Below are 27,139 nucleotides of genomic sequence, written 5' to 3'. Positions count from 1 at the left end.
TTCTCCCATGGCTGCATTCACATAGATAATTCCTCCATTTCTGGCAGCTACTGTAAGCCAGACTACTTTGGGAATAGAACAAAATTTACATATCTAGGTATTTAAACTGTATCGGAGACCCGCCTTACAATTTAATACTCTCTCAAGACATTTTAAGGGATCTGATTAGGGAAGTACAGTAACTGATACAGCAGTGCTTTTCAGAATAGTTTAGGCTGACGGGCACACAGCCCCACCACTAGTAGATGGTGGGTTTCTGTTTTTGTTCTCATGTGTGGAATCATCTGTGTTTGAACTGGTAAATGGAAGCAGGAATCTTAGGTTAGTTTAGTTTTGTTTATTCACTTTGCTCCTATAGGGCCAGCTTCACTAAATAGCTTTTTCTGTTTTGATGGGTTTTCATTTTTAATTGGTGTTACTTCTATACCCTGTAAGTCTGTATTGTACCGTATATAACAGAATAATGTGCAGTCTTGAAAAGCTTGTGTTTTGAAGATCTCAGTCCAGTAAATGGTATTCACATCAAAATTATTTCTTCCCTTTCATCTGTGAACCAATATGGCTAACGCAACACTCGAAGGTCGACTGGGTAGTATGAATGACCTGGGGTAGTTACAGAACTTCCTCCCATTACCGGCTTGCATCTCCAAAATATTAAGATTTGTGATTCTCAACTCCACAAATGAGAAATCTCTGAAAAATGAAATACATTCCTACAAAATAGGAATAATAATAATATTTCTGAAGCTGGACCCTAAACAATAACCTTTGGGACCAGAGTTCAGTTCACTAACCTCAAGACTATGAGGTCTGGCTTCCCAAAGTATGAGGGACAGCATGAAGGATAGAGGGGGTGTTAAGAGACTACCTAAGAGCCTTTCTCTGGCTGCTGGCATTTACTCTTAACACAACAGCGATAACAATCTTTATAAAGTTAAAGTAGTCTACCGCCTACATTTTCTGAGTTGCCTCCTTCGCTAGATGTTACAACAGATCCTGTTTTAAAACAACTGCAAACTCGAAAACACAACAGTATCCTACTGAAATACATTACCTGCAGACCAGCATGGAGGAGAGGGCTTCTCAGGTGTCTTTCAAAATGAAGATGGTAATGAGAGTGGCAGTGTGTACATTATGGAACTCGGATGCTTCCCTTTGAATAAACTTTGTTTAGGTTGTACAGTAAACCTGTAAACAATCACTCATTGATATGGCAGTTTTCTATTAAGGTGATTAAAGAAAAATAATATCTCAAGTAATGTTCCACGTTTGGCAGATTGCGCTTGAGGGCTGTCCATGAGTAAAACTGCATACCACTGTGACATGTGTCTTTGTCCTGAGTATTCATAGTAAAATTCATTAGACATGCAAAACCACAGTGTTTAAGTCCAAGCCTGCTGAATGAACCCCTTTTGTCCTGTAATTGGACATGTCTATGTAACCACAGATGGAAAAAATAGTCAAGGGCCTTGTTTTGTTTGGTGCCTTTGAGTGCTCATTAGATTTTAAAAGCTCATTCTGGTGTTAGGCCTATATAACGCATTCCGTGAAGAAACCTGATTGGGAATGACTAGTTTGCTTCAGGTATTTCACAAACATAAATGCTTATATTTCTGGTTTGTGTGTTACTGGTACTGGGGCAGTAGTTCTGTTTATAGGAAGTTATGAGATGACCATTGGTGGTGCTCAAATAATTAGAAGAATTAGAAAAATAAATATACAGCAGGAGGAAACACAAACAGACTGCAGCCATCTGAAACAGACAAGTAGAACATGTTACAGTAGTTGAGTTCATAAACAAGAAATTATAAAAAAAAACAAATCAAATAACAGAACTTTTTTTGTTGTTGTCTACAAATCCTTCATCACTAAAACCTTTTAATATGCGTCAGTGTAATATATTTTAATAAATAGGAAACACTACATATTTTGTTTAAGTATGGCACAGTTGGAATGTTTGTATACATCTTTGGTTCTGGGAGAGAATCCATCACAGGGCTAATGCTATGTTTCCATTAGCCACTGGCTAAGTCTTTTGAGCTTCATTAATTTAGCCAGATCTGTGTCTGGTTTCAGATTTGGTTGATGAGGTTGACTTTTCGATGTATTAGTTTTAATGTTGCAGATCATGGGAACTTGTCACATCACTCAAGCTCTGGGTGTCTGTTTAGTGGACTGATCCAGAGTCATTCCTGCTGAAGTGCAATAAGTTCTGGGGAGGTGTTTCCTCTGTTAGTGGTGTCTGATATATAAAACCACATGTGATGAAGAAAAGACTTCCAACGTAGGTGTGAGCTGTGAATTCCCATTTTTTATGACAAAAGTGGGGATGATAATATCATTTGAAAGCGTGTTTCAAGGACTTTCCACCAAAATACAATTCATTGACATAAGCCATTGCCGCAAGGAGTCGAGCAGCCCATCTTGTTTAACTTGAGCTGGAATCATCCCACAATCACAACTGGCAATGCAATGGAAAGTAACAGCCCCCTTTACATTGTTTGTTGGAGGATGTTGAAGGGCAGGCTTTCTTCCAGGTTTTCTTACTTGCATTTACTGCAGTAAAGTACTTTGCTGTTGTTATTGTAGAAGCAGGCTTAATTCAAAATGATAAAAATGTGTATTCTGTTGTATACTCTTTCAGGTGTCTTTTCATTTTACCTCAGTAGCTTCTTTGGTGACAAAGCATGTGACTGGCTGCAGTATTCAGAATTGCATCTCATGCTTTGTGTGCAATCTCCTGGTTGATTCATGTGTGGCAAAGCATGGGATAGCCGCTCACATAGGCTCACATGTGAGCTTCCTCACAAGGCTTTGCCAATGTGCCTCAGTAATCCTGACCTGAGCAACCACCCTGGTGATTCAGTCCTGGGCCTGTCATTGCTGTTGTGCCAAACTGAGTGCTGTTTGTTTTGTACTGTGGATTACACTGCGGTCCACTGAGGGCTAAACTTTTTCATCTGCCCCATAAAACCAGTTGATAAAACTTCATCTCACTCAAAACTGGGGCTGACGACCATCGGTGCCATTTCTGGTCTACTGTCCAACCAAAAAGTCAATGACTGTCAGTGATGTCACGTTTTTGTATAATTAATGCTTGTAAATTAATTCCCCTATTTTTCTGATCATACAATTAATTCACAATTATTTGTTCTGCAGTCATGGGTTTAAAACCTGCCTCCAGCATTTTTTGCATTGGACACACATTATCTAACTCCCTCCATTACAGCAACAGGGTCTAAAATTTGTCCCAGTACTGACCTCGTAAAATGGAACAGTCTGTTACTGATGAAAATAAACAGGAACAATTTCAAATCAATATCAAGTTTATCCCAGTGGCAGGTGAAACAAGGCTTTCAGTCAAGACCACCAAACTCATGTCACATGTGACCATGTAAGCAGAGTGAGAACCCAAGCCTTCAGTGGTGAAGGGTGAGTGTGTTAGCCACCCACTGTACTACCCAGTCATCCGAACCCTTGGCTGTTGTTATTCATGCATAATTACTGCACCAAAACAATCTTGTGAAGAAGCACAAGGTCCCCAGCATCAAGGCAATGTGATTGCCCTGTGTACTGGACAAGGCACAGTCTGAACTCATTAAGACTCCATGCTGTTTGGAGCAGGGGACTGTGAAGTACTGTACCAGACTCCCTCGCCCCTAATTGCTCAATTATCTGCAGATTTGTTTTCCTTAATGAGGCTTGGATCAACTGAACAAGGGTCTCACAAACGAGACAAGACTCTGTAGGGCAGTACGAAAGCTAGTTCTGCCCCTCATTATTATTATTATTATTATTATCCCAAGGCAACTTACAAGTGTTACAGGACTGTACAGGGTTACAATACAAGATTCATATTTAAATACATTATATTTTACAGTAAGTGCAACTAATAATGTTAATATACAATATGAAATGAATTCCTCATTTTAACTAAGAACTTAGCCAATTCGTTATTTTATTACCACTAGCTCCCCTTGCCTTCTATTGAAGGTTGATTCTTTGCTTATATTTTATAAATCAATTTGCAATATGCAGATATCATAAAGACCCCACTATAGATTAAAAGTTATTGTTGTGTTGTAGTTAATTCACTGCAATGTCTTAATCTGATGCAGATGGAAATCACCAGGACTGAATTCTGAATACCAGTGGCAGGTAGAAATATGACAGTAGCCTTTTGGTTAAAGTTTAACTGAAAAAACTAAATATTCTCTGCGGGGTAAAAGCTGGGCCATCATAATGTTCATAATGTTCATGCCTAAAAACCATATTCATGTTTCTGGTCTGTTTCCTTTCTTTCAGGGACATCCCACTTTGGTGGCTATTCCCACAGTGCTGTTGTGTACGCTCTGAGGGAGTGTGGCATTCGTCACATCGACACGGCCAAACGATATGGATGCGAGTCCCAACTGCAGGAGGCCATCCGGGACAGTGGAGTGGCACGGGAGGAACTCTGGATCACCACCAAGCTCTGGCCAGACGAATACGGCTACCAGACCACCAAACAGGCTTGCCTGGAATCCTGCAGAAGACTCGGGGTGCAAAACCTGGGTATGAGTGGCTCTACTGAATTGAATGCTATCCCCATTTCCGAATCATTTTGAGAGGCAAAATGAAGAATAAATGAGTCCTGAAAGCTTTGTGAATAGGGCCCATTCAAGTGCTGGCCCCTTTAGCCATAAATAAAGCCCAGTGTTTTTTGGCAAATATAAAATAAAAACAGTGATTAAAACTAAATATAGGAAATCAGTACAATATTGTACAATCATTTGTCATTGTCACCTCCAGCCCCGCCCTTACAGTAAGTAGTCAAGGAAGTTAACATTTTTGAAACTTTGGGCCTTATTCATAAAACTTTAAGGAATGTTTTAATTGTATTATATCAAGTTTGTAGTTCTTGAAACCTTTTTCAACTGTTTGAGAGGGTGTGGAAGGGTAGCCAATGTTCAAGACAAGAATAGCGGACTTAGGATATGTAGTTAATACTAATCAAAGGTACTGCTCCCTGAAGCTGGGTTTGGGCTTTGCAATGTTCACTCAAGTAACTACAATGATGAGCAGGACTGAGAGCACAGGCTCCTACTCCCCTTGAGGCCTATGCTGAACTGGCGAGGAAGCTTGTCTTGTATACAGACGGCCAGGTTAAATTGGGATTCGGTTCACCAGTTCACCCGGACCACATTCCACACATGTTTTTTATTCCCCTCCGATTAGGTCAGGCCTCCCATTCAAACAAATGTTTGGTTGACCTGCCCAATTGGTGAGGAAGTACAGCAATTTACATTGCAGGGACGGTTGTTTTAACCCCTGCCAAAACCATGCACAACATAGAAAAGTGTACAGGTGCAGAGGATTAATTAGCTTGTTCTACTTTTCAAAGCACTAAAAGAAAATGTTTATAGAAACAGTCATTAAAAATAATTCCTTATACACTTCTGTGAATAGGACCCATTGCTGTAAATCTACTGGTTCATCAGTGCAATAACAAGGACAATGTCAGGGAGAGTTATTTAGTTTGCAATTTTTTTCTGAAACTATTTGTGAAATGGAAATAATATACAACTTTTATAAAACCAAAAAAAATATTAAAAATGAAGAAAGGACATATGCAAACCAGTAGCCCTGTGTTCTGTTATAGCCCTTTCCTTAAGCATTACAGCATAATCTTGCATCCTGTAGGTGTAGGAAATGAAACAGCACCTCATTGCTCAGTAATTTCCTGGACTGTTCCTTAAAGAAAGACTCTTCCCATTGAAGATGAAGTGCCCCCTGAGCTTTTAAAAAATATTTTTTACACATTTAAAGAAGTCTGTTTCCTTATAAACCCATGTTGAAAATAACATCAGCTCTGTGTGTTTCCTGTAAAATGTTATCAGTATAACTGACAGGGAGTGTAAAATGTAATTTCTAACCCTAACCCAGTCTAGGAGCATTTCTTGGAGGAATGCAGATCTCATTGGAAAACAGAAGCCCCATGATTAAAGTTATCATAGGAAATGTAAATAAACTGGACTTCGAAGGTCAGCTTTCTGATACAGTAGCGTAGAAGAATGTAGTAAACTATGCAAGATTGTAATATTACCAACTCTCAACAAACAATGTACAATTGAACTTGATTGTGGGACACAAAATCAAATACTGTTTACATTGTATGTATTTCTATTTACTGTAGTAAAGAAAACTGCTCAAGCTGAATTGTAATAGTAACTACTGCAATTAACGACCATTGGAGTGCTGTACCTTAAATGTAAAAAGCATATTAAAAATGTTTAGCCTCATCCAGACAGAGTGAACAAAATATATTTACCAAAAAACAACACTTTTAAAAATAATATTTACCTTCCTTCAGATTTTTCAACTTTTAGGTTTGACCTTTTTGACCAGTTCAGCACCTTCTCATGCTTTCCCACTGACACTTTGTCTATAAGAGAAATATTTCTAACGAACCCAGTAAAGGGACTTTTACTTCTTACAATGGAGTATAAAAATCAACGAACTACTGTAAATGATTTTTACCAGATAAAGTATAAGGCCCAATTTATAAACCTTCACACAACTAGAATTTAATTATTTTAGGCATGATTGTAAACATATGGAATAAAATCCAAATGCCTTTTTTATTTAGAGTGATATTTAATTAATATAATCAAGCTTTACAAAACATATTATTCATCCATTAGCTCAGAACCGAAGCTGTTTATAACATCGCTCAAAACCTGGCTTATTAAAACATTGCCATACTGATTGTGGAGTTAACTACTTAATACCTACGAAGAATTTGTAAAAAAAAAAAAAAAATGCAAGATGCAAGTGCAGTACACTGTGCAGCTGAATCTAGTGACCAGATATCAAAGGTTAGGAAGTGATGTAAGCCAAAAGCAAACATTGGGAAGCTGGCATTTGTAAATTGGGTCTGTTGCAGCTGTAAAAACAAGAAGAACTCGGCTTATAAACTGTTGAAAAGGGCAGGCTTTTTTCAGCCACACCGTGTGCCATGTTGGTCACAGCATACCTACGTGTACGTTTCCGCCTTTTATGAAGGCCAGTTTCAGCTGGAAAGCAAACAGCATTGTTCTCACACGGGCACGAGATAGGGGCTGACAAAAAGCCAACATATTTTTCTGGCATGTGATTGTTGTGAGATAAGGACCTGGTGAAAAAATAAAATGAGGCACAATGAAGACCAGAATAAAAAAATAAATCCCATTATTAACCACACGTCAGTCAACCCCCTTGTTGCATAAACATCTCTTCTTTTTGTGGCATAAATCAGAGAGCTAAAGGCCAGACTGACAGGAAAATAAGACCGGCTGCTTGGAACAGATACACCATCTACACTACTCCTGTTTTGACATAGCTGGCTGGGACAGCTTGTTTGTTTACAAACAGCCCTTTTTTGGTATTACATTGCAGTTCATAAGGCTTTGTCTGGAAACTACAGTTTAACTGTAGGATCATTATAATCACCTGGCAAGAGGATAACAAAATGTACTAACATGAGGAGGCCACCCAGCCCATAAGTGCTCGCCTGGTTCCTAGTAACTGATTGATGTCAAAACTGCAAGTCGGGTCTTAAAGGACCCCAGTGATTGAGCATTAACAACATGAAATGATAACCTGTTTAATACCTTCGGTCCTAAATCTATCACCACTTAATTTTAAACTGTGTCCTCTGGTCCTGATTTCTGTGCTATCCTTAGTATTGGCTAGAGTTAACTTTAAGATCTTAAAGACTTCAGACAAGCCCCTCCCCCCCCCCCCCCCGCCCCCCTTAATTATTCTTTGCTCCAGGGGCAAATCACAATTTGGATACTTATTGATACCGTGACTGCGTATTATTATTTTAAATTACTTCCCAACTGTGAGAAAAGAAAGTAAAATACATCTGTACAGTGCTGATACAGTGGTTTACAACTCTTTACTGAACATTTTAATAGAAGCAGCATCACAAATAAGCCCTCTGAGCCTGGCTTTATAACTGTTGTCTTTGGCTCAGTCTAGCTGGAAGGAATTCCAACAAGTTTTCCACTGAAAGGAACTGTCTACTTTGAGTGTCGTTCAAAATAAACAGTTTAAAAATTGCACTCATTTGCTAATGAACAGGCCCTTAGGCTAATCTGTCGACCCTCTATCCTGAATACGTAGAGGGAATGGGTATTAATTATTACAGACCTTTGAGCTTTCATTCACCAATCAGCAAGCTCTCATGAGCAGCCACTAGACTACAGAGCTGTCAGATAGATTGTCTTGCTTTGAAAGAGATTTAACATTGAAAAGTTAAATTTAAATCTGTATAAAAAAAAAAATAGCACAAAAAAAGGCCTAGTTTCTAAACACAGTAAAAGTAGGGCATTGCCTTGGTAGTTGACTATGTTGCTTTAAGTGATACACTCTTAGGAAAATCAATTGGATTAGAAGGCAATTTGTTCACACTTTTTTCCCTCATTGTCTCTAATGGATGTAGATCATAAGCTCCAGGTATATCGTTGCTACAGTAATTGTGTTTGACATTAAGCCAGATAGTGTGAGCACAGATTGATACTGGAGAAGAAAATTTAATTAACTTTTTCCTATTCTTTTTTTTATATCAATTTAGAATCTTCAATTATTTTACCCCCAATTTTCTCCCAATTTGGAATGCCCAATTATTATTATTATTATTATTATTATTATTATTATTATTATTATTATTATTATTATTATTATTATTATTATTTCTCCTTCACTGCGGCGATTCTCCACACAGCTCAGGGACCCGAGGCTCAGTGGGCATCCATCCGATCCCACAGGCCAGTCGGCATCTTTTTACACCCAGGAACTCGAGAGCGGATGTCCGCATGCTACTGGTCTCTGGAGGACAAAGACCAGCCCAGTAAATCTCCGTCCCCAAGCTCACTTGGCATCTGGCCTGTAGGGGTCACCACAGAGCGGTGAAGAGAAACAGGCTCTTCACTTTTTCCTATTCTTAATAATCTTATAGTAAAAGCATAAGATAATACGTTCTAATTATATATGAAGTAAGTAAGTTGTTATTGATTTGCAGTCATAATGTTGACTTTATTTTTTCCAGAGGAAATATCTATACATTACCAAGAGGAAAGGCCCTGTATTTTTCTTCAGATTGTAACCATAACAATATTCAAGAATCTTGCCCTGAAGTTCACATTTGCGAGTAAAAAGATGGCTCAGGCAACATATTGTTTGGACACACTACCCTTGGCGAGGGATCAGTGAACTCGAAAAGTGATGTCAAGACTTTGGTGGTGTCTAGCTCTTGTTGTTTTTCTCTTTGTTATTTTTCTCCTTGCAAGAAAAATGGGGACTGTCCTCCAACACAAACAGAGCACTGCTTTATATGGAATGGTAGAAACCCCAGTGGTAACATTAGATGACACTATAAATCAATCCACATACAAGTGACAAATGTGAAGATTACTTAGCAACCAGTGGACAGTTCCACATGAACAGTTTATAGAGACAACATTTGAAATTTAGACAAGTCTGTTTTCCTGCCAAAGCCAATACAGGCATTACCGTAATTGATGTATTTTGACATATTCTTAATAGGGTGATTTTCTTCAAAATGGCAAAACATTTTTTGAAGAATAAGTCAAGATATAAATATTTACTGGCACATTTATGAATTTGGGAAAAATCTGATGCATGAATTACTGATTTAATCAGGCATCAATTATTAAGTTCACAGTATAGCACTTCACAGTATTGTACTGTACAGGGCAGAAACAAATCAGAAGTCTGCAAGGGGTTTACATTTTCATGATCATCCCTCAGACAATACAACCTGGAAATCTGCAGAGAGGAATAGTGATAGTTAAAAAAAAAAAAACTATCCACTTCTTCAAAACATTGACATTGCTCACAGTTCTTGTGAGCTGCAGCCATTGCATTCCCATACCATACATATATAAAATATCACTGCCACGCTGTCGAACAAAATGTTCCAACAAAGTTTCCAGTTCTGTTCAAAACAAGATGTTTACAATAGGAGTTATGACAGAGCAGCACTGCGATTGTTTTACAGCAAGCAGAAGTTTCAGTTCCATGAAAACAAAGGTGGGGTCTTGGCCAGCCCAATTTACAGCAGGATAACGTAGAGGCGCTTTTTATTGGTACCCAGCCAGAGAAAACCACTCAAGCTCCTGTTTTTAGTGGGCAAGCACTTAAAGAGCACAAAAGGCTCTGCTTCCATTTCACAATTAGATTGTAGTGCTATGCCAGTCTTTCAGCTGTGGATTCCATTAGTTTAAATGAGTTCTGACCAATACATTATAATCCAATTCTTACTTATTTTACTGACACAGTTCCTGGTCCTCCTTTCATTGTGCTATATGCTATAAATAAGTAGCTGCATCCCAGTACCTTTGCTGTGGGTCAGTTAGTCTGAGTGTAGCTAGACCATTAGAGCAAGTGAACAACAAAACATGAAGTAATTAGGTACCAGGAAGCACCTTTTTATTTGTATACTAGACTTTGACATATCTGCATCTTCCTATTTGAGGTTTGAAATCCTGTCTTAATGGACACATCGGTTGCACAGGCACTATCATGCACCTTGTTAAGCGACTTTGTTCTTAAAACATTAGAATAGATCAAACTGTGTTTGTAAAGTGCTTTTTTTCTGTCTTTTTTAGATTTGTACCTGATGCACTGGCCTGATTGTAGGTCTCCTGAAAAATCGAATCGGGAAATGCGAGCTGAAACATGGAGAGCTTTGGAGGAACTTTACGATGAAGGTACAGAATCATTTACAGACTTCTCACACGCAAACAGCCACATCATGACAAGTCTTTTAATACTAAAGAGCAGACATGTAACTACTTTAAACTGATTCTGTCAACATACGTCTCTTCAGGATATTCTTTGAACACAATTCAACAGGCCAATTTAATATTGGCAATCATACTTTGTATCAGTGAACTAATGTTAAACATGTATATTGGGAAATTGTTTTAAAAAGTAGTGCGATATTAGTAGATAGTATTACAAAACCCACGTGTTTTCTAATTAGCATGAGAGCCCGATTTTATGGTTTAAAAATGAGCTTGAACGTGATTCCAGATTCTTACTCTGACTCCATTCTGTTCAAGTGGAACCAAAACTAAAACATTTTCCAGTTGTATTTTTTGTGGTGGTTCGCAGCAACAATCGTTTTTTAACCTGATGTAAGGGAACCAAATGTTTTGCAGTTTTTTACAATCACTACAGCTCTGACATCATGTCTCCTAATCAAATAGATACAGACTTTAACACTGAAGCCATTGACCAGTGATTCATGTGATCCGGTTGACTCATCATCCTGGAGCGCTTTGAGATCCTGTATGGATGAAAGGTGCAGGAGGAAGTTCCATTCCAATAGTCCGAGTCATGCTGTGAGTGATTTGTGTGTGTGTGTGTGAGTGAGTATTTGTGATTCGATAGTAGAACTCACTGAATTGAGGTATGAAAACTCCAGTGCTTAGTTAATAGTAAAGTTGGAACGTGGGGTACATATGCAGTTCCTGAAAACACCATTAATCTAATTTTGTTAAGAAATCTTTCAAATGCTGCATTGTATTGACATTTGCAGTCCTTTATGTATGTTAGTAAATCATTCCTCTAGCTTCAAGATTTGTGTGTCGTCGATTTAGACTACATCTTAAGCATTCTTCCTTTCCAATACCTGACAATGTGTGTCTGTTTGTTAATTCTAATTATACAAGGGCTGTGCTTTCAGTCTCCATTAGGAAAGCCTGTACAGACACAGCAAACCACAGAAACAGACACTGCCATTAAAACTATTGTACAGAAAACAACAATAAACTACAAAACTAACACAGCTGCATCTGTTTTGACAATGTAAGCAACACACATTTAATGGGACATGACAAACTAACACAAATGGTAAATGAATAAAAGCTCAACGCCAAACAAAAAAATAATAATTTTCAACAATACATAAAAAAATTAATTTTCCTCTCAAAAGCCACAAACTTGAATGACAACATGTTGTTACAAAGAAGAGAGAACGTTCTGCATTCAGATTCACTTCAGCTTGGATTACAAATAAAAAGCTTCTTGAAGTTTGGGAATGTTTTTGTTTGGTCAGCTCCTGTAAGAACTCCTTTGTAGAATCAGAATGTATAGGTTTGCGTGCAAAGCGTAACACGTTTTTATATGATGACAAATCCTAGTCAATTGCCCTCTTGACACAAAGTGAAATTTTGGGTAAAGAGTTTCCTTGGGTTGCAGTTTGAACATCAAGCATGTGAACAGAGCTATTGGTCATTTCTAGGTTTTTATTTCATTCAGCAATTTTAAGTCCACAGTCTATATTTGAATGAGTTCCAAACACCATTGCATACTTGGTACTGAAGTTGAAATTCCTTGCATGACCACTTATTTGGGTCTATCATCAAACCGTTTTATGCCATTCTGAGATTTTGGGTCATTCGGATCTATGTCATGAACAGTTGCCACCTTTAAATTCCCCCTGGGGTTGATTATTTGACATTACAACATACAAAATAAAAAAACACACAGTTTGAGAAGCTTCTAAGTAGGTCAAATCCAGTACCAGCAGTGAAGTTATCACATTACCTTGAGATAAAACCAAGGTCCAAAACCCTTTTTAAATGGGTCAAATCTGCTGTCACAAAACACATTGAGTTCTTATTGAATTGCCCAACTATAGCTATTTTTGTCTTTCATAACTGTTATCTTTTAAAAAGTGCAGTTTATGAATTAGTCACAGTTACTTGTGGAGCTTGGGTGGAGCTGCCTGGCCTGTATACCACTCACTCCTCAACATACAGCAGCTTTATTACACCAACCCGTTTGAAACGCAGACGGTTTCTTTGGTTAATGTGGTTTTGAACACCGCCCTCTTAAAGATCAGAAATTGTTTACAGGTAACTTTCTTCAGCAAGCCTTACGAATTGCTGCAGATTTATCTTGCAGATGTACAGTATCTGTGTGAGCATGCAACATAGATTTAGTTGTGCTTTTGATTTAACTGATATGTTTGTTCATATGACAAAACCACAGTGTTGTAAGACTGCAATGGATTTGGTTTGCAGTGGCCTTTACAGTGGGGGAAATGTTTCTTGTTTTCAAAACATTTGCCATAAGAACCATATCACATAGAATACTTAAACAGCATGCATATTATTGAAGAAATACACATTATAAGTCAGCTCCCCTCAGTTCACCACTTCAGGTAAACCGAAGAACCTCAAATACTACTTTTATACAGAACTTCAGCCTCCCTGTCCTCTTCATTAAATTCCTCTTCGGATTCTTTACCCTGGTTCTGGTCCCCTTCCTTATCACTTTCAGCTTACTCCACCTCCTCCTCCTCCTCCTCCTTCTCCTCCTCCTCCTCACTGTCTTAAGTTCCACTTTCTGGATAATACTTTCTGCTTGGCTGAAGTCCAGGTTGCGTGTCTATTACAAACAGTCCATCCTCTTGAGCTGAATGGTTTTCAGAAGACCTGGATATGGATGGCCCTGGTTCTCCGTCTTATATGCAGATCACATTACTATCATCCATTCCTGTAACCAGGGAGCTGAAACAAAAAGTGGTGGGGCTCAAGGTTGCCCCAGTTGTTTAACTTGGCTTGTGTTTTTGATGCAAGTTCGATTTTTTACAATGCCTGAAAAACACATTCCAAGTTAGTAGAAACAATTGGGGCAAACTTGGCTCCCACCGCTTTTACAGTTGTGCCTATTTACTTGGTGCTGGCCAAGGTTGCCCCAATTGTTTCTTGTAACTTAGCTTATGTTTTTGATACAAGTTAAACGAAACAATTGTGGCAACCTTGGCCCCCATCGGTTTTACAGTTGTGGCTATTTGCTTTGTGCTGGGCAAGGTTGCCCCAATGGTTTCTTCTTTTTGATATCTCCACTTTAAATGGCTGGGCACTTTTGATAACTTGGCGTTTTTTCACATTTCCAGTGTTTTTGTTTCAAATATCACTTCTTTTTTCACTTAATGGATAATAACACACACAAATTACGGGAATAGCAAAATTGTTCAACCTGTATTGAGGCTATGTGTTGCCGTTTAGATAGGGTAAATGTAAATAGTAGTCTAGTCTGTTGAAAGGGTTAAGATGTGAATCTGTGTAACATAGCGGTTATGTAGTTGGAGTGAAGGTGTGATTAGTCAGGGTTCAAGTCCTGCCTTTATATATACGTTAAAGTTATGTGTGCAAGAGTATGTATGTTCAATGAAAGTGTCATTCATATCAACTAAATTAAATATATAAATATTTTTTTAAGTTTGCAATATAAACCCTGTGTGGGAATTGAACCCAAGACATGCTTCCAATGCAGCTTGCAATGCAGATGCCCTAGCTTTCACACCACAGTTAACCCTTCCATTTGACAACATTTACAGGTAGTATAGCAGTAAGGTTACAGTTTTTAACAAGTAACGAGACAAGATTTTGTAAATGATTATGTATTATCCCGATTGTATTGGAAGCTTTCATCTGATTTTGCAAACTATCATAATAAGCTTGATCCGGTCATTTAGTCTATTGTAACGTTTTCATGTTTAAGAAGTAGTACTCGGAGAGACAGTGTTGAATTTTCAAAATGTTTGTTTTATTTGAAACTACAGAGAATTCCTGTCAGGGGCAGGAGTTCACGGCACCAAAATAATAATGAGCTGTCCTGCTCATCAACCAGTCAAATCCATGCTCTGCAACCCCCGAAAACAGCAACACACATTCTCACCACTCATTCACTCACTCCGCCTTCCCATGCTAAGTAACGGCATGACCCGGTCCCCTTACAATACATGTAACATAAAAAACAGACGAGACAAACTGAACAGACAACAAGTCCTGCAACAAAGCAATTGTCCGGGTCGTTACAATATATTTTGTAATTTGAAAGTAAAATATATGAAAGCATGATGACCTTTATATACAAAAATCTTCACTAATATATAATTGAACAAGAACTGTTGAGTATTTATTTTCGTTTCATACAGTATTAAATGGCATTGATTATATCTGATAGTGAAAAATAAAGACGTATCAATATAGATAAAGAAATAAAGAAATGTCTATGTATTGATTTATGTATTCATTTATTTCAATATTTATTAATGTATTTATTAATTTATGTTTTACTTTACCAAATATATAGGCTATCCTTCGGCATAGCTAATTCTCAGAAATTAACATTCCTTTTTGTCCAGTGAGGACCACAAATAGCGTTACTCTCATCAACCAGTATTGAGAGGAAACCGTACTTCCTTGTGCCAATAGGGACCACAATGAGCGTTACACTGACAGGTAAAACAATGGTTTTAAACAATGAGCAGCTATTGACCCGGAGTGTATCTGTCTCCTTCCACTGCAGCTGTTTTGTCTTTCTTTTATTGAAGTCTCAATAGCAAGCAATGTAAACATTTAGCAGATTCATCCAGCTGAGCTAAGTTTGTGTGTGCGCAAGGTGGACTTCAACTTTCAAAAAGCTTTTTTTATCCATCTACCTTTTACTTTTAAAACCCCCGAAATCATAAAATTCTGTGGTAAAAGTAGTCAAGTAAACACATTTTTTCAGCTACTGCATTTGTTAGTGTTTCTACGAAAGATGCATTTAATTAATGTGAATGTTGATACCTGGTCTTCAAAGCCTGGTTATTAGATTTTTTGTTTTGCATAAAATATTTAGGTAAAGAGGATAGACATCCTTGTATTTTTGTGATGGTGATGTCCTGTAAAATACAATAAAAGGACTGCCGGTAGTAGGTCATTTTTGATTTTTGTTTTATCAGCTAACAATAATCACTGTTATGTCTTGTTCCAACTCTGAATTTCTTATCCCTGTAGTAGCATGTTTTCACTCGCACATTCTTTTTTCCTTTTTTTGCTGACTGGCATAACATTGTTCTCTCCCAAAATGAAAGCGATAATGAATTAATCTGCCCTTCAAGTCAAATAGTCAATTAGAACAAAAAAAAATATTCAACACCCCCTAGAATCTCACGTTGCTGTGAAAGCCTGCCACGACACAAATATTGATGATAATTTACCAGTACAAAATGAAAAATGTTAAATTGTGATAATATCTTCACAAGACTAACTAGTAGTTTAATATTGAGCACTTATCAAAGTCATGGAATGGCCCATCATTTTTGTATCAGTGTAATGATGTTCAGTGAAGGAGATGCATCTCTTCCACTTCTAAGGCCTTCAACTGTACATTTCAACTGCAACTCACCTCCAACCTGCATTGAGCCTGTACAGTATTTTGTAACAATAATGAACCTGGCTTACCAGGTAAAGGTGTGACTGCATGATGTGCAGGGTAAGTCATACAGTCAGGAGAGTGCAGGTTTGCGTCCTGGCCGTGTGAATTTCTCAGCTGAGGATCCCACAGAGAGTGTTGCATTATTTCTGAATACATGCCTGACTTCACACAGATGGTGGTGATGAAATAAAATCTCAAGGAGTAGGTCATGTTGTACAGTATAGCAAGACCGCAACAGATAAAAAAAGAAAGCTGAACCTCGCAGTTAATCAAAATTGCCTGGTCAATTCAGATAATAAGATAATAACTACTGAGTGTCTAATTAACCTTTGTTTTTTTTTTTATAAAGGCACAGATATTTACCAAGTAAAATGACCGAGTTTTGCAGTTACAATAACTGGTATAATGTTATTTAATATCATATTTTTCCTTGTCACATATAGCGCTTTCAGCATGCTATTTACACAAGAGACACACACACAAGGGGGTGAGAAAGGCATTGCCATAGATTGCAGTGTTTGATTGCATGGAGAAGGCTATGGGTGCTTATTGCCCAGACTAGGTATCAGGGCTTTTGAAGGATGATTGATTTCTATTTTACCTTTTTGAAAAATGGAATATTAATTTATTTGCGAATTCAACACTACAGATTGAAATATGTCCTATATGTTTTATAGGATCTCATTTTGGCATACATCTGGCATTCATTTAAATGTGCAATGGTTCTTACATGGTCTTGTTCAGTGATGATTACAATTGATAGCGTTGTCTAGAATCGTGATCTCATCTCAAAAATGAAATGGGAAGCAATCTTGAAACTATTCACTAAATCGTTTCTCTTTTTATATCTCGTCTGTCATTTTTAAAAGAAAATCCAGGCAAAAAAAATGACTAACAAACTGAAAACAGAACAGCTATAAACAGAATCTTTCGGGAAATACTGGTCATAAATATTTTAAATGAAATCACAGCTCAGAACTGACTTCTGACACTTGTGGTATTTCCTGGGGGTGAAGCTTTTTTAAGTTGGAAAGTTGGAAAAATGCTGTAGGTGAAACAATGCCCTTATAAATGTTTACCATAGTAAACGCATAGAAAAGTGTAATAAAGCACAGTGTAAGCATGGTAAAGAAAAGATTAGCAAGGTATGGTAAAGCATATTAATAAACCAGGGTAAACTGTGGTAAATGCATAGTATAACCTTGGGTAAACCTGCAAAAAGGACACGATTGATTTAAAACTATGAGAAACTAAGTCATGTAGACAAACGCTTCTACCAACAAAAGTTTGTAGAGGCAGCTGTCAGTCCGACCATACTTACAGGTTGTATTTTAAGAGTAACTTGGTACATGCCTGAAAATTCACTGTTGTCTTAACTCACTACGTAATGACTTTTTAAAATTCAGAAGTGAATTTAAACAACAAGAATACATTATCTACAGTAAGCGCTTGTTCATACCCATGTCATGTTGCTGTTTTAAATGTGTATGTGAATACAGTAGATGCAGATTTTCTTATTTTGCCATTTTAGTGACTTACTATTTTTTAACTGAGGAAGTAAAATTAGGGAGAATTAATATTTTATGCTGTGTAAATAACTCAAAATGGTTGAATCTATGCTGAAATGCTGTAATCCACAGTTCTTGTGCCTTGTGTCGTTCATCTTTTAGTTGTTTATCTCGTACTTCACCACATCTTTGCACATGGAGAAATGCACTTTCTTTTGAAGGTTAATTGAAGTTTAAACCCTTGTAACCTTTTGAGTAATGGCTGTTATTGTTATTGAGTTAAAGAAAAAAAAAACTAAACATTTCCTCGCCTCTAATTAGCACAACAACTTTCTCATAATTTTACTTCGTATTGTTTAGTTTACCAGGCCTTGTTTTCACTTTTACTCGGGAATCCAATTTATCATGCCAGAACACTAAACACTCCCTGTGCAACAGATATCAGAACCCTGCCTGAGCCACACACTAGAACTGTGACTGTGAGGTAGGGCCCTATTACAAGCTGCACAGGAAGTGAATTTACTATGTGGGGGTATGAGGCAAACTGAATATGAAGTATTAAAAGCAGATGTAAATTATGGTTGTGTATGTATGTACTCTGTTAACTATGTGTACATGATCAAGGCTTTTATTTGTTGTCTTGTTAACTGCAGTAATATTGTCGAATGAAAACTACAGTACAGGTACCACATTTACTAAGCCAGTTAATCGGCCAGCAGAATGCTTCGTAATCCTAAATGATGTCATCTGCATGTAACAAAAGTAATTATAGATTCATTAGTAAAATGTTTTGATATGTAATTTCCTGAAATCTGGATGTTTTCTTCACATTTTGTATTCCCTAAAATGTCCAGTGCCACTATGTAACTAAATAGCCAGTCAGAACATCCTGTTCCAGGCAAAGCATTGTTACGTTTTCCTGTCATAAGCAATGTCATAGTTTGTAGAAAAACGTGGGCTGAGTAACTGGGATTAAAGGGTTCTCAAGAAATTGCAAAGTGAGTTTACGTTTGCATCCTTCCCTTGTTGCAGAAAGATTATGGGGTCTTTTTTAATGACATAAACCCCATTAATCCTTCTGTTTTTCCCCCTGCAGAGTGGTTTAATGACCACCTTTAACATCACGAAGCACAGTACAAATACAGTTGAAAGCGGTCTGCTAAATATCAGGTTTTTAAATTTTAGAGTGCTGTTATAAGATCTCCTGCAGTTTAGATCATTAAATTAGACGCCTCTGTTGGGAATAGCCAAGATAGGAATGGGTGATCTGAAACAATAGACTGGATCTAAAACAATAGACTAGTGTCTCCATCATATCAGTTTTGAATATCATAGCCTCTGATTTTATCTTTAAAATATATAAAAGAGAAATCAGTTCCACTGCTTTGTGGACTATGATGTGCAGGAAGATTCCTTCCCTTAATGAACTGGTGATATCTGCTTCTGTTCCAGCTAATCTGGCATCACAAAACCATCAAGTTGTAGCTGACATTGAAATGTTTTAATATGGTCGTTCTTGATTGTGTGTTTATGTTTAATCTTGGACGGTTGTCCTTTTGGCCATGTCTTCCTTTTAATCTCAGCTGAACATCGTGATTAAATAAAGGTTAATAAAAAAAATTCCATCTCGCAGACTTTAATCATGCACGGAAGGTACCACTTGGGGGGAGGTCAGAGAGCAGTTTAGACCCAGCCAATCATTTAACTTGTTACTGAAGCTGGATTCGGCTGGTACATTTACTCCACCTAGCACTCCATTGTGTTCTATTTATTCCACAAAAATGTATTAACTAGCTTAGTAACTGTTTAAAACCATTTTATTTTTATTATTTTTTACAACGCTTCTAAGAATAGCTTTTATTACAACTCCCTCTTGTTATTTCAATTGTCCCACAGATTCCTTACTTTGATAGCCTCTCCTGTAGTGAACTGTCATTGCATGAGTAGGAACAAAGTGTCCTTGCATGGTATTGCTCACTCCCAAGTAATTTGTTCCAGCATTGCATGGACTTGGCAAACCCTTTGTTTCCTCCTCTTAAGGCTGACGCAGTCCTGAATATTATTTGGCAATACCACAGTAACTTTTCCCAGAATTCAGAGACTGCTAGCCACTTGGGACCCCCACCCCCCCAATCCCGATTGTTTTTGCATTCCAAAAGCGTTTCCTAATACAGCCTCTGTTTTTAGATAACGCTGTATGACCCCTGTATTGTACAGCACAGCTCAGATGTCGTTGTCTTTGACCAGTTTTAATCATCTTTTAAAAGCCTTGTCTGTCGGACATCCTTTTTTTATAACATTTTCTCTATCTTGTTTGTCACCTGTTCTTGTGATAGGAGTCTGCAGGGCCATCGGAGTGAGCAACTTCCTCATCCCTCATCTGGAGCAGCTCAAGGAAGACTGCAATGTTGTACCGCATGTCAATCAGGTGGGCGTGCGGCTGCAGTCGTTTGTTTTTAAATGCGTGTGTGTTTTCCTCAAGCGCTATCTGTCAACAAAACCTCTGACCATGTAACTATTCTATACACAGCAATTGGGAGAACCAACATACAGTACTCCCTCATTATTCTGAGATTCACAAATTCACAAGTTACAATCGTGTCCAATTAAACTTCCAACCAGGCCATACAGTACGAAGTCAATGAATTCAATTAATTTAATCTGGGATGGAAGGCACTCCAGGACCGTGATCAAAACAATATTAAATAAGGACTGAAAGCTGTAATATACTGCACTGAAATAATGGCTGTGGTTATTTTTCTTTATCAGTTCTGTGCCACTTAGCAGAGTTGGTTGTCATTACAATTCTGTTGCCAGTGGCACCCATCTCCCTGAACACAATCTTTGGAAATGAATGTGTTCATGACCACTGTAAATCCTCAAGTAAGATATACAAACCCCTATCCTCACTCCCAGCATGGCCAGCCTGCTCTAGTTTCGACTTCCAATGAAACCTCAGGAAGGTCCACCATTGCAATCCAATTGGTCCTAGGAGTTACATGATTGTGGGATTGTGCCATGAAGTGAACAACCTGGAAATGAGGAGAGCTGAACAGTTCCTCATACAAGCTGCTTGTAGTTCAAGGATAAAGCACTTCCTAATTAAGGAGCATTCATTTAAATATCAAATTCAGGTTTGTTCATAAAGTGTGGCTGATTTTCGTTTTTTATTGTATATTATTATCATTATTATTAAAAATGCATATTATAACCCTGCAAAATCCAAAGTATTAAATAACACTAACACTATAATAAAAAAGACATCCCTTCAATTATATCAGAAGCCATAAAAACCCATATTAATAGCCATTTTATGAGAATCGTAATACTATTAATATTTTTGTTAGAAGGAATATGTAGTCTGAAAAAAATTGATTTGGTTGTTTTAGATTTTTCTAAATTGATGTTTTAGCATAAAGTCATGTAATAAACAGTAAATTAAATGGGTAAATAGCTCTCATTAGTATAATGACATTATTAATAAGTCTCTTATTGTTTTCCATACTTTTTATTTTTACTATGACTCAGGTGTTACTTCCTGTGTTACAGGTAATAGCACCCTGCAGTACCCTACCCCACATTGTTTCCTATGTGCAGCATACAATGTGAATTTAAAGTGTGGCACTAGGGCTCGATAAAACCTAAATAAAGGTTGAAAAACAAAGACTTGGAGAATGCTGTCATTCCAGGTTATTGGTTATTGCTCCTTCAATGCAGTTTACCTCTATAAGCAGTGATACTCCTTTCACTGAAGCTTAGGCCTCGTGCTGTTCTGAGAAAATTAAGCCCCCTGGGGGCATTTTCCTTAGCAACCAGCCAGGTGTAATACTCCCAACTCAATTTGTGGTTTGTAACATCCACTTAAAAAAAGGTAGGCTTTACATTTGAGCCATTAATATCCATTTGCTGGGTGAGGTAGACCTTAGTGATTACTTACCAGGGTGGTCGATCTTTTCTTAACAGTGCTCATTAATCTTTAACGACAGTATCTGAGAGAGGGGCGCTCAACCCCTTCAGATAAGACTTCCTCTGAGCAAGAGCAGTAAGGTAGCTTAACACCTCACGCTTCTATGATCTCGTTCAAAAATGCAGGCTCTACAGCTTTTAGTTTGTCTTTTTCCAAAACCACAAAGCTACAGACTTAGGAGGTCATTTATAAGACCCTTGAGGAAAATGTGGTTTGTACAATTTAAACAAAGTCATGATACATAAATACATAATCGAAAATGGAAAAGTAAAGGGATAATTTTATTTTCATTATTTTCTGAAATTCCTTTATAGCTCTGTGGTTTTTGCCAAACCATCTATTAGCTTCAGCTCAGGAGCCAGTTAAAGCTTGTATGTTTCCATCTGCTCTTTAAAACCAAGCTGAATAACGTGGTCTCATCCTGGAGTGTGTGGCTAAAAGCAGGCTGCCTCTGTTTCCATCATCAGGGTGTAATTTTATCTGCTACCAGATGTTTAATAATAATTGACTGACAATTATTGTTATTTTTTAAATAATACCTTTATTTAAATCCTTTTTTTAATAACGTTTAACAACATGTTTCCTACACAGAATAAATGCTGTTAAGACAGATGGAGAATATGTTCTCAGCTGTTTTTTAGTATGTGCGTAATTACATTCTGGGTTTTATTTACAGTTACTTACTCCAACTAAAACATATTACAAACTGCAACATACACATTTAACAGTGACACATAATCCTGAAAGTAAGCATACTTCCAACCCTCTGTCATGCAAGCTGTCAAGCTTATATTGTAAGCCAAGAGCAGGGTTAAACCACTACTATGATTCCAGAAAATCATGGATGCAATAGAAAACAAACGGAACCAAACTCCTAATGCTTTCAATTCGGCCCCAGTTACAGATGGCTATAGTATCAGCATAGGAGTGTTATGGTATTGGTATTTGAATGTCTAGCATTGGTGATCAGTGTTGCTAGAAGGCTGCTTTGCCAGATAAGTCTTTGCTTAAACAAGCTGCTTATCTGATAACGTAAGTTATAGTGCCATACCGCAGATACCAAATAGAAGGCTATTCCAGTTCCAGTTTGATAACAAGTGAACTACAGGGTAACACGAATAGAATGGCAGCGCAGTAGATTAATGGGACTTGTCAGTTCCTGCTTTCTCAGATTTGGGTGTCCAGCAATCCCTGCAAAATGGCTGAAAAAGGAACTGAGGGGAAAATATTCCTCACTAATGCTTTTAGCTAAGCGCTTTCCTGTATGTCCTCTGCAATGAGAACAAAGTGTAGCGTCCGGCTGATTCAGAGACGTTAACTCTTTGTAGTTTTTTCCTAAATGCCCCATTTTCTTTTATGCCAGTTTTAGCAAACTGAAAATGAAGCAGCAGTGTTTTCATGTTTTATAAAGTGCTTTTTATAATGAAAGTCATCATGTTTTACTACAAAACGGTATACTACCTCTAAATTAAACAAAAACTTTTATTAGAAAAAACTACTAATAAAGGATAAGTCTAACAAGAAAATATACAAACTGAGACAGATTCTCAGTATCTTTGGAAGTGCATTGCAGCGTTTGGATGCAAATGAACTCACTATACCTGGTCCAGTTTGTTAGTAAAAGTTACCCTATATGCTTTGTTTCTTATTAGTTGTGTCATATCTTTCCTATAAAAAAAAAAATTGGAAAATGAATTCTGTAATGTAAGAAACAACCCTGGTGCTCAGCTAAGAGTGGGGAATTGGAACAAATATTTACTGTCCTCTTACAGGGAGCCTGCAGGTATATAAATCCCCAGGTTTACAGCTAATAGATAATTTAGGAGTGTAGACAATAAACCAACATTAAGGGCTGTATTCTGATCACAGCGCAAATGTGAGTGCAAGCGTGAACAGCGTTTTCCCCCGATTCTGTGGCGCATAAATGGAGCGAAGACGTAAAAAAACCCCACTGTGCTGAAATGGTATTCAAGACATATCTTGCGCCGTTATAGAGCACCTGCCCCATCGCCACAGGTCGGCATAAATTTCGGGGGTGTGGTTCATTAACATTCGCCGAAGCGATTCTGATGACAGCGCAATGGGGTCCCAAATAGACAATGGAGCACTGCGTTAAGATCCGCTGAAACCAGGTTTATTTATTGGCGCAATCAGGAACTTTAACAATTGAGCACACTATAAAAAGCAAAGTAGCCCTAAGTAGCAACTGTGTGCGTTTAGACTGACACAGAAATCAAAGAAGAAAAAAAAGAAAAGTTAAAAAAAAAATAAAATAAAAATAAAGTTAGACAAATACCATTAAAAAATACTCCAAAGCTGTTAACTTTCTTGTTTTACTGTTCATTTTGATTTAGGTTGCTAAATTAATTGGACCAATTAAACTTCTAATAAGTACTTCATTGGTCTAATTAAGTAATTTAGGGTACAGTTGGAACACAAACCAGGAGGGACAGCGGCCCTCCAGGACCAGGGTTGGACACCCCTGCATTAAATGAAAGACTGCTAAACAGAACGTAAAACAAATAACAGCTTTCAGAAAACAAACTTGAAAGTCAGCACAGACAAAAAATATTCCTGTCGTTGAATCCAAGTTAAATCAGTACTACAGGTACGATCCAGAACAGCCACCTCGCTTCAAACAACCTGCTGCTTACTTTTCAAATGCGGTTAGAATTTTAGACCCAAATAGCATGTTTTTTTTTCTTTTGACTTGGTACCAATAAAATAAATTCCTGGTATTCATCATATAGTGCTCTGAAATATTATCTACTTAGGTTTATTTTATGTTTAAACAGGTCAACGAAATGTCCACAAAATCTTAATTTTATTCCATTACCTACCTGGGAAAAATATGTAAATTATCTGTGATTTAAGTTGACCCCTAATAATCATGGATGACATGCTTGCTATTACTATAATTTCATCCATTGAGAGGAAGGGTATATCAGGTATGTAATATTATTTTCATTAATACATTACAAAAGAAACAACGTAGTTCGGCTAAATTGGTTTGGAAACAAAAAGTGTGGTACATAAAGAAAATATTTTATGAATTTTAGTACTGCGTGTGGACCTAGTCAGCACAGACAAGGACAGGCCATTGGGGGAAGAGAATACATAAACCACATATTATGACACAAAACCAAAAATAAAAAAAGTGGGAAACACACATAAAGCAATAATGTAGGGCACAGCTAATAGCCAGTACCAGAAGCAGTGGGCGAGTGAATGTTAACAGATATGAATATAGAACTCTCCTGTGTGGTGGTTTAAGTATTCTCTCGGCGAGTGACCTACCACTTGCTGTTCTGACTTGCCCTGGTTGTTCTTGCTCTGTGCTACTGCCACTCAACATGATCGCCACTTCTGCATTCCAAATTGGAGCCTAACGGTGACACAATCGCAGTCTGTCTCTTAAAGGGATTGTTGCCTGGCCCCGATTGGATAGCACATTCCCCAAACAACTCAGCATTGATTGGCTGGGCGCTGTCACTGCGCCACTAAACGCGCTTTTGCTGGATTTTTAATTTCATCAGAATCACCCTTTCGGAGAAGTCACTCCCTGCTGGGCAGACGCGATTGACTTTAACCACTGCGTTTGCGATTGCACTCATTTTATCAGAATAGGCCTAAGTGTCCTGAATCAGTACAACCAGCTGAAAACCAGCATAAACCAGAAAACAGTTTTTCATGGGAATGTTAAGCTAAATGAGATGAGTCTGAAATTGTGGTCTACGTTTTCCACGACACCCCTCTCTTTTTTTTTATTCCTATCTGAAAATGCCATTTTTCAAAGTGTGGCCCAATATCTAAAAAAGCATGAGTTTACAAAATCCACTTCAGTCATATATATATATATATATTTTAATGTAATGAATGTGAACGCTATGGGTATGAGAAATTACTGTGTCAACTGGCAAGACTTTTAAGTACAGCATAAATAGGAATCTTAACTTGGTACAATTCTACACATAGTGATCTAGAAATATGTAGAAGTTATATAAAGTTGGAAGGTACATTGGACAGAAATTCAAACACAGTTTGAAATCATTAACATTGCTGAGAGTCTGTTGTTTATGTCTACTGCTCTCCTCCCACTGTGTGATTGAGAGAGCCCGGTCTGTGCAGCACATTAATATTGTCCATTACCTTCAATACGCTTCAGTGCTCCTTTTTGCACAAACAGCTTCTCCAGCTTTCCCCTTCCTGCACCCCACAGGCTCACGGCTTCTCCACGCTCACTGTGCTCCCCACAGCCTTGCAGAGATGCTCAGAGATCTTTACAGGGGTTCAGAAGTCGTGAACTTTAGTCCTTCTGTGGCTGCGGCAAGCACTTCTTTGCATGCAAATGAAAATCTCTAGAGATCATTGATCACAGTAATAATATTTTTGAAGATCCAATTCCATTTGAAACACATCTGATTTATTAGGTTTACACTAAGTGTGGACTAACTGTACTGATGTTTTGCTGTTGAATAATGGTTTTAGCCTTTAAAGTACACACAAAGAGGTTTGAACAAATATTTAATTAAAAGCTTACACATGTTAAAGATTCCAGAGAAGCTTCTAAAAAAATAATAATAATAAATGACTGCAGTTAAAGGCATTCTATTACACTAGTTGACTGATTAAAGGTTTTCAGTCATTTTGTGACATGACTGTTTAACTAGGAGGCTGTTTGGTCAAGTGGTTAAAGAAAAGGGCTTGTAACCAGGAGGTCCCCAGTTCAAAACTTTCAAAACAGTTTAGCACCAATTTTCAAAATGATTCCTGTCAAGGATGCTGGGTTCAGTATTAAAGGTTTCAGTGGTCATCTTACACATATGAATATCAGGGCAGAAAGGCGTGAGGCTGATTAAAATGTTGACATGTGTAAACCCACACTCACAAGCAGCACTGCCTAATGGCAGTGTCAGAGACAACAACAATAGTTTCTGAATGTTTAAGTAGGAGTCTGGATTGCTAGTTATTACAATGTTTAACAAATCATCATCCATTCTCCTATATATTTCAATAGCCTGCCACCAAATTCCAGCCCTGGGGATTCAAAAGTGAATCAGGCGTTTCACAAAATGCAAAATGCCTGATTTCACAATATATATATATATATATATATATATATATATATATATATACTGATGTGCAAAAGTCTTAGACGTTGCATTTTTCTACTCTAATTATGAGCATCAACAATTTACTCAAAGCCTCCACTAGTGTTTTCTACAATTATAACAACCTTGACTTGCATAAAGAAGGAAAAACATTTAGTGAAATAGATCCCATCACTCGTTTTGTAAGGTGTAGTATCCGCAGCATAATCAACAAGTACAGAGAAACATCATCAGTAATTGGCAAACCCAGGACTGGAAGACCCAAAAAGCTGTCTGACAAGGAT

The 27,139-nt window shown here is 37.6% G+C and overlaps 1 protein-coding gene across 2 annotated transcripts in view; it reads left to right on the top strand.

Annotated features, from left to right (window-relative positions):
* The window catches only part of zgc:110366 (uncharacterized protein LOC550476 homolog), a 71,865-nt gene that overhangs the window by 11,252 nt on the left and 33,474 nt on the right, over nt 1–27,139 (top strand). For both annotated transcript variants that reach the window (XM_059034725.1, XM_034029347.3), the window contains exons 2-4: nt 4,306–4,554; nt 10,656–10,757; nt 20,114–20,205. In XM_059034725.1, the coding sequence (XP_058890708.1) occupies nt 4,306–4,554; nt 10,656–10,757; nt 20,114–20,205 (443 nt within the window). The remainder of the gene's footprint in view (nt 1–4,305; nt 4,555–10,655; nt 10,758–20,113; nt 20,206–27,139) is intronic.

The sequence above is a fragment of the Acipenser ruthenus genome, chromosome 12 (genome assembly GCF_902713425.1).
Source record: "Acipenser ruthenus chromosome 12, fAciRut3.2 maternal haplotype, whole genome shotgun sequence".
Taxonomy (NCBI): domain Eukaryota; kingdom Metazoa; phylum Chordata; class Actinopteri; order Acipenseriformes; family Acipenseridae; genus Acipenser; species Acipenser ruthenus.
This window is presented reverse-complemented; position numbering and strand designations above follow the sequence as displayed.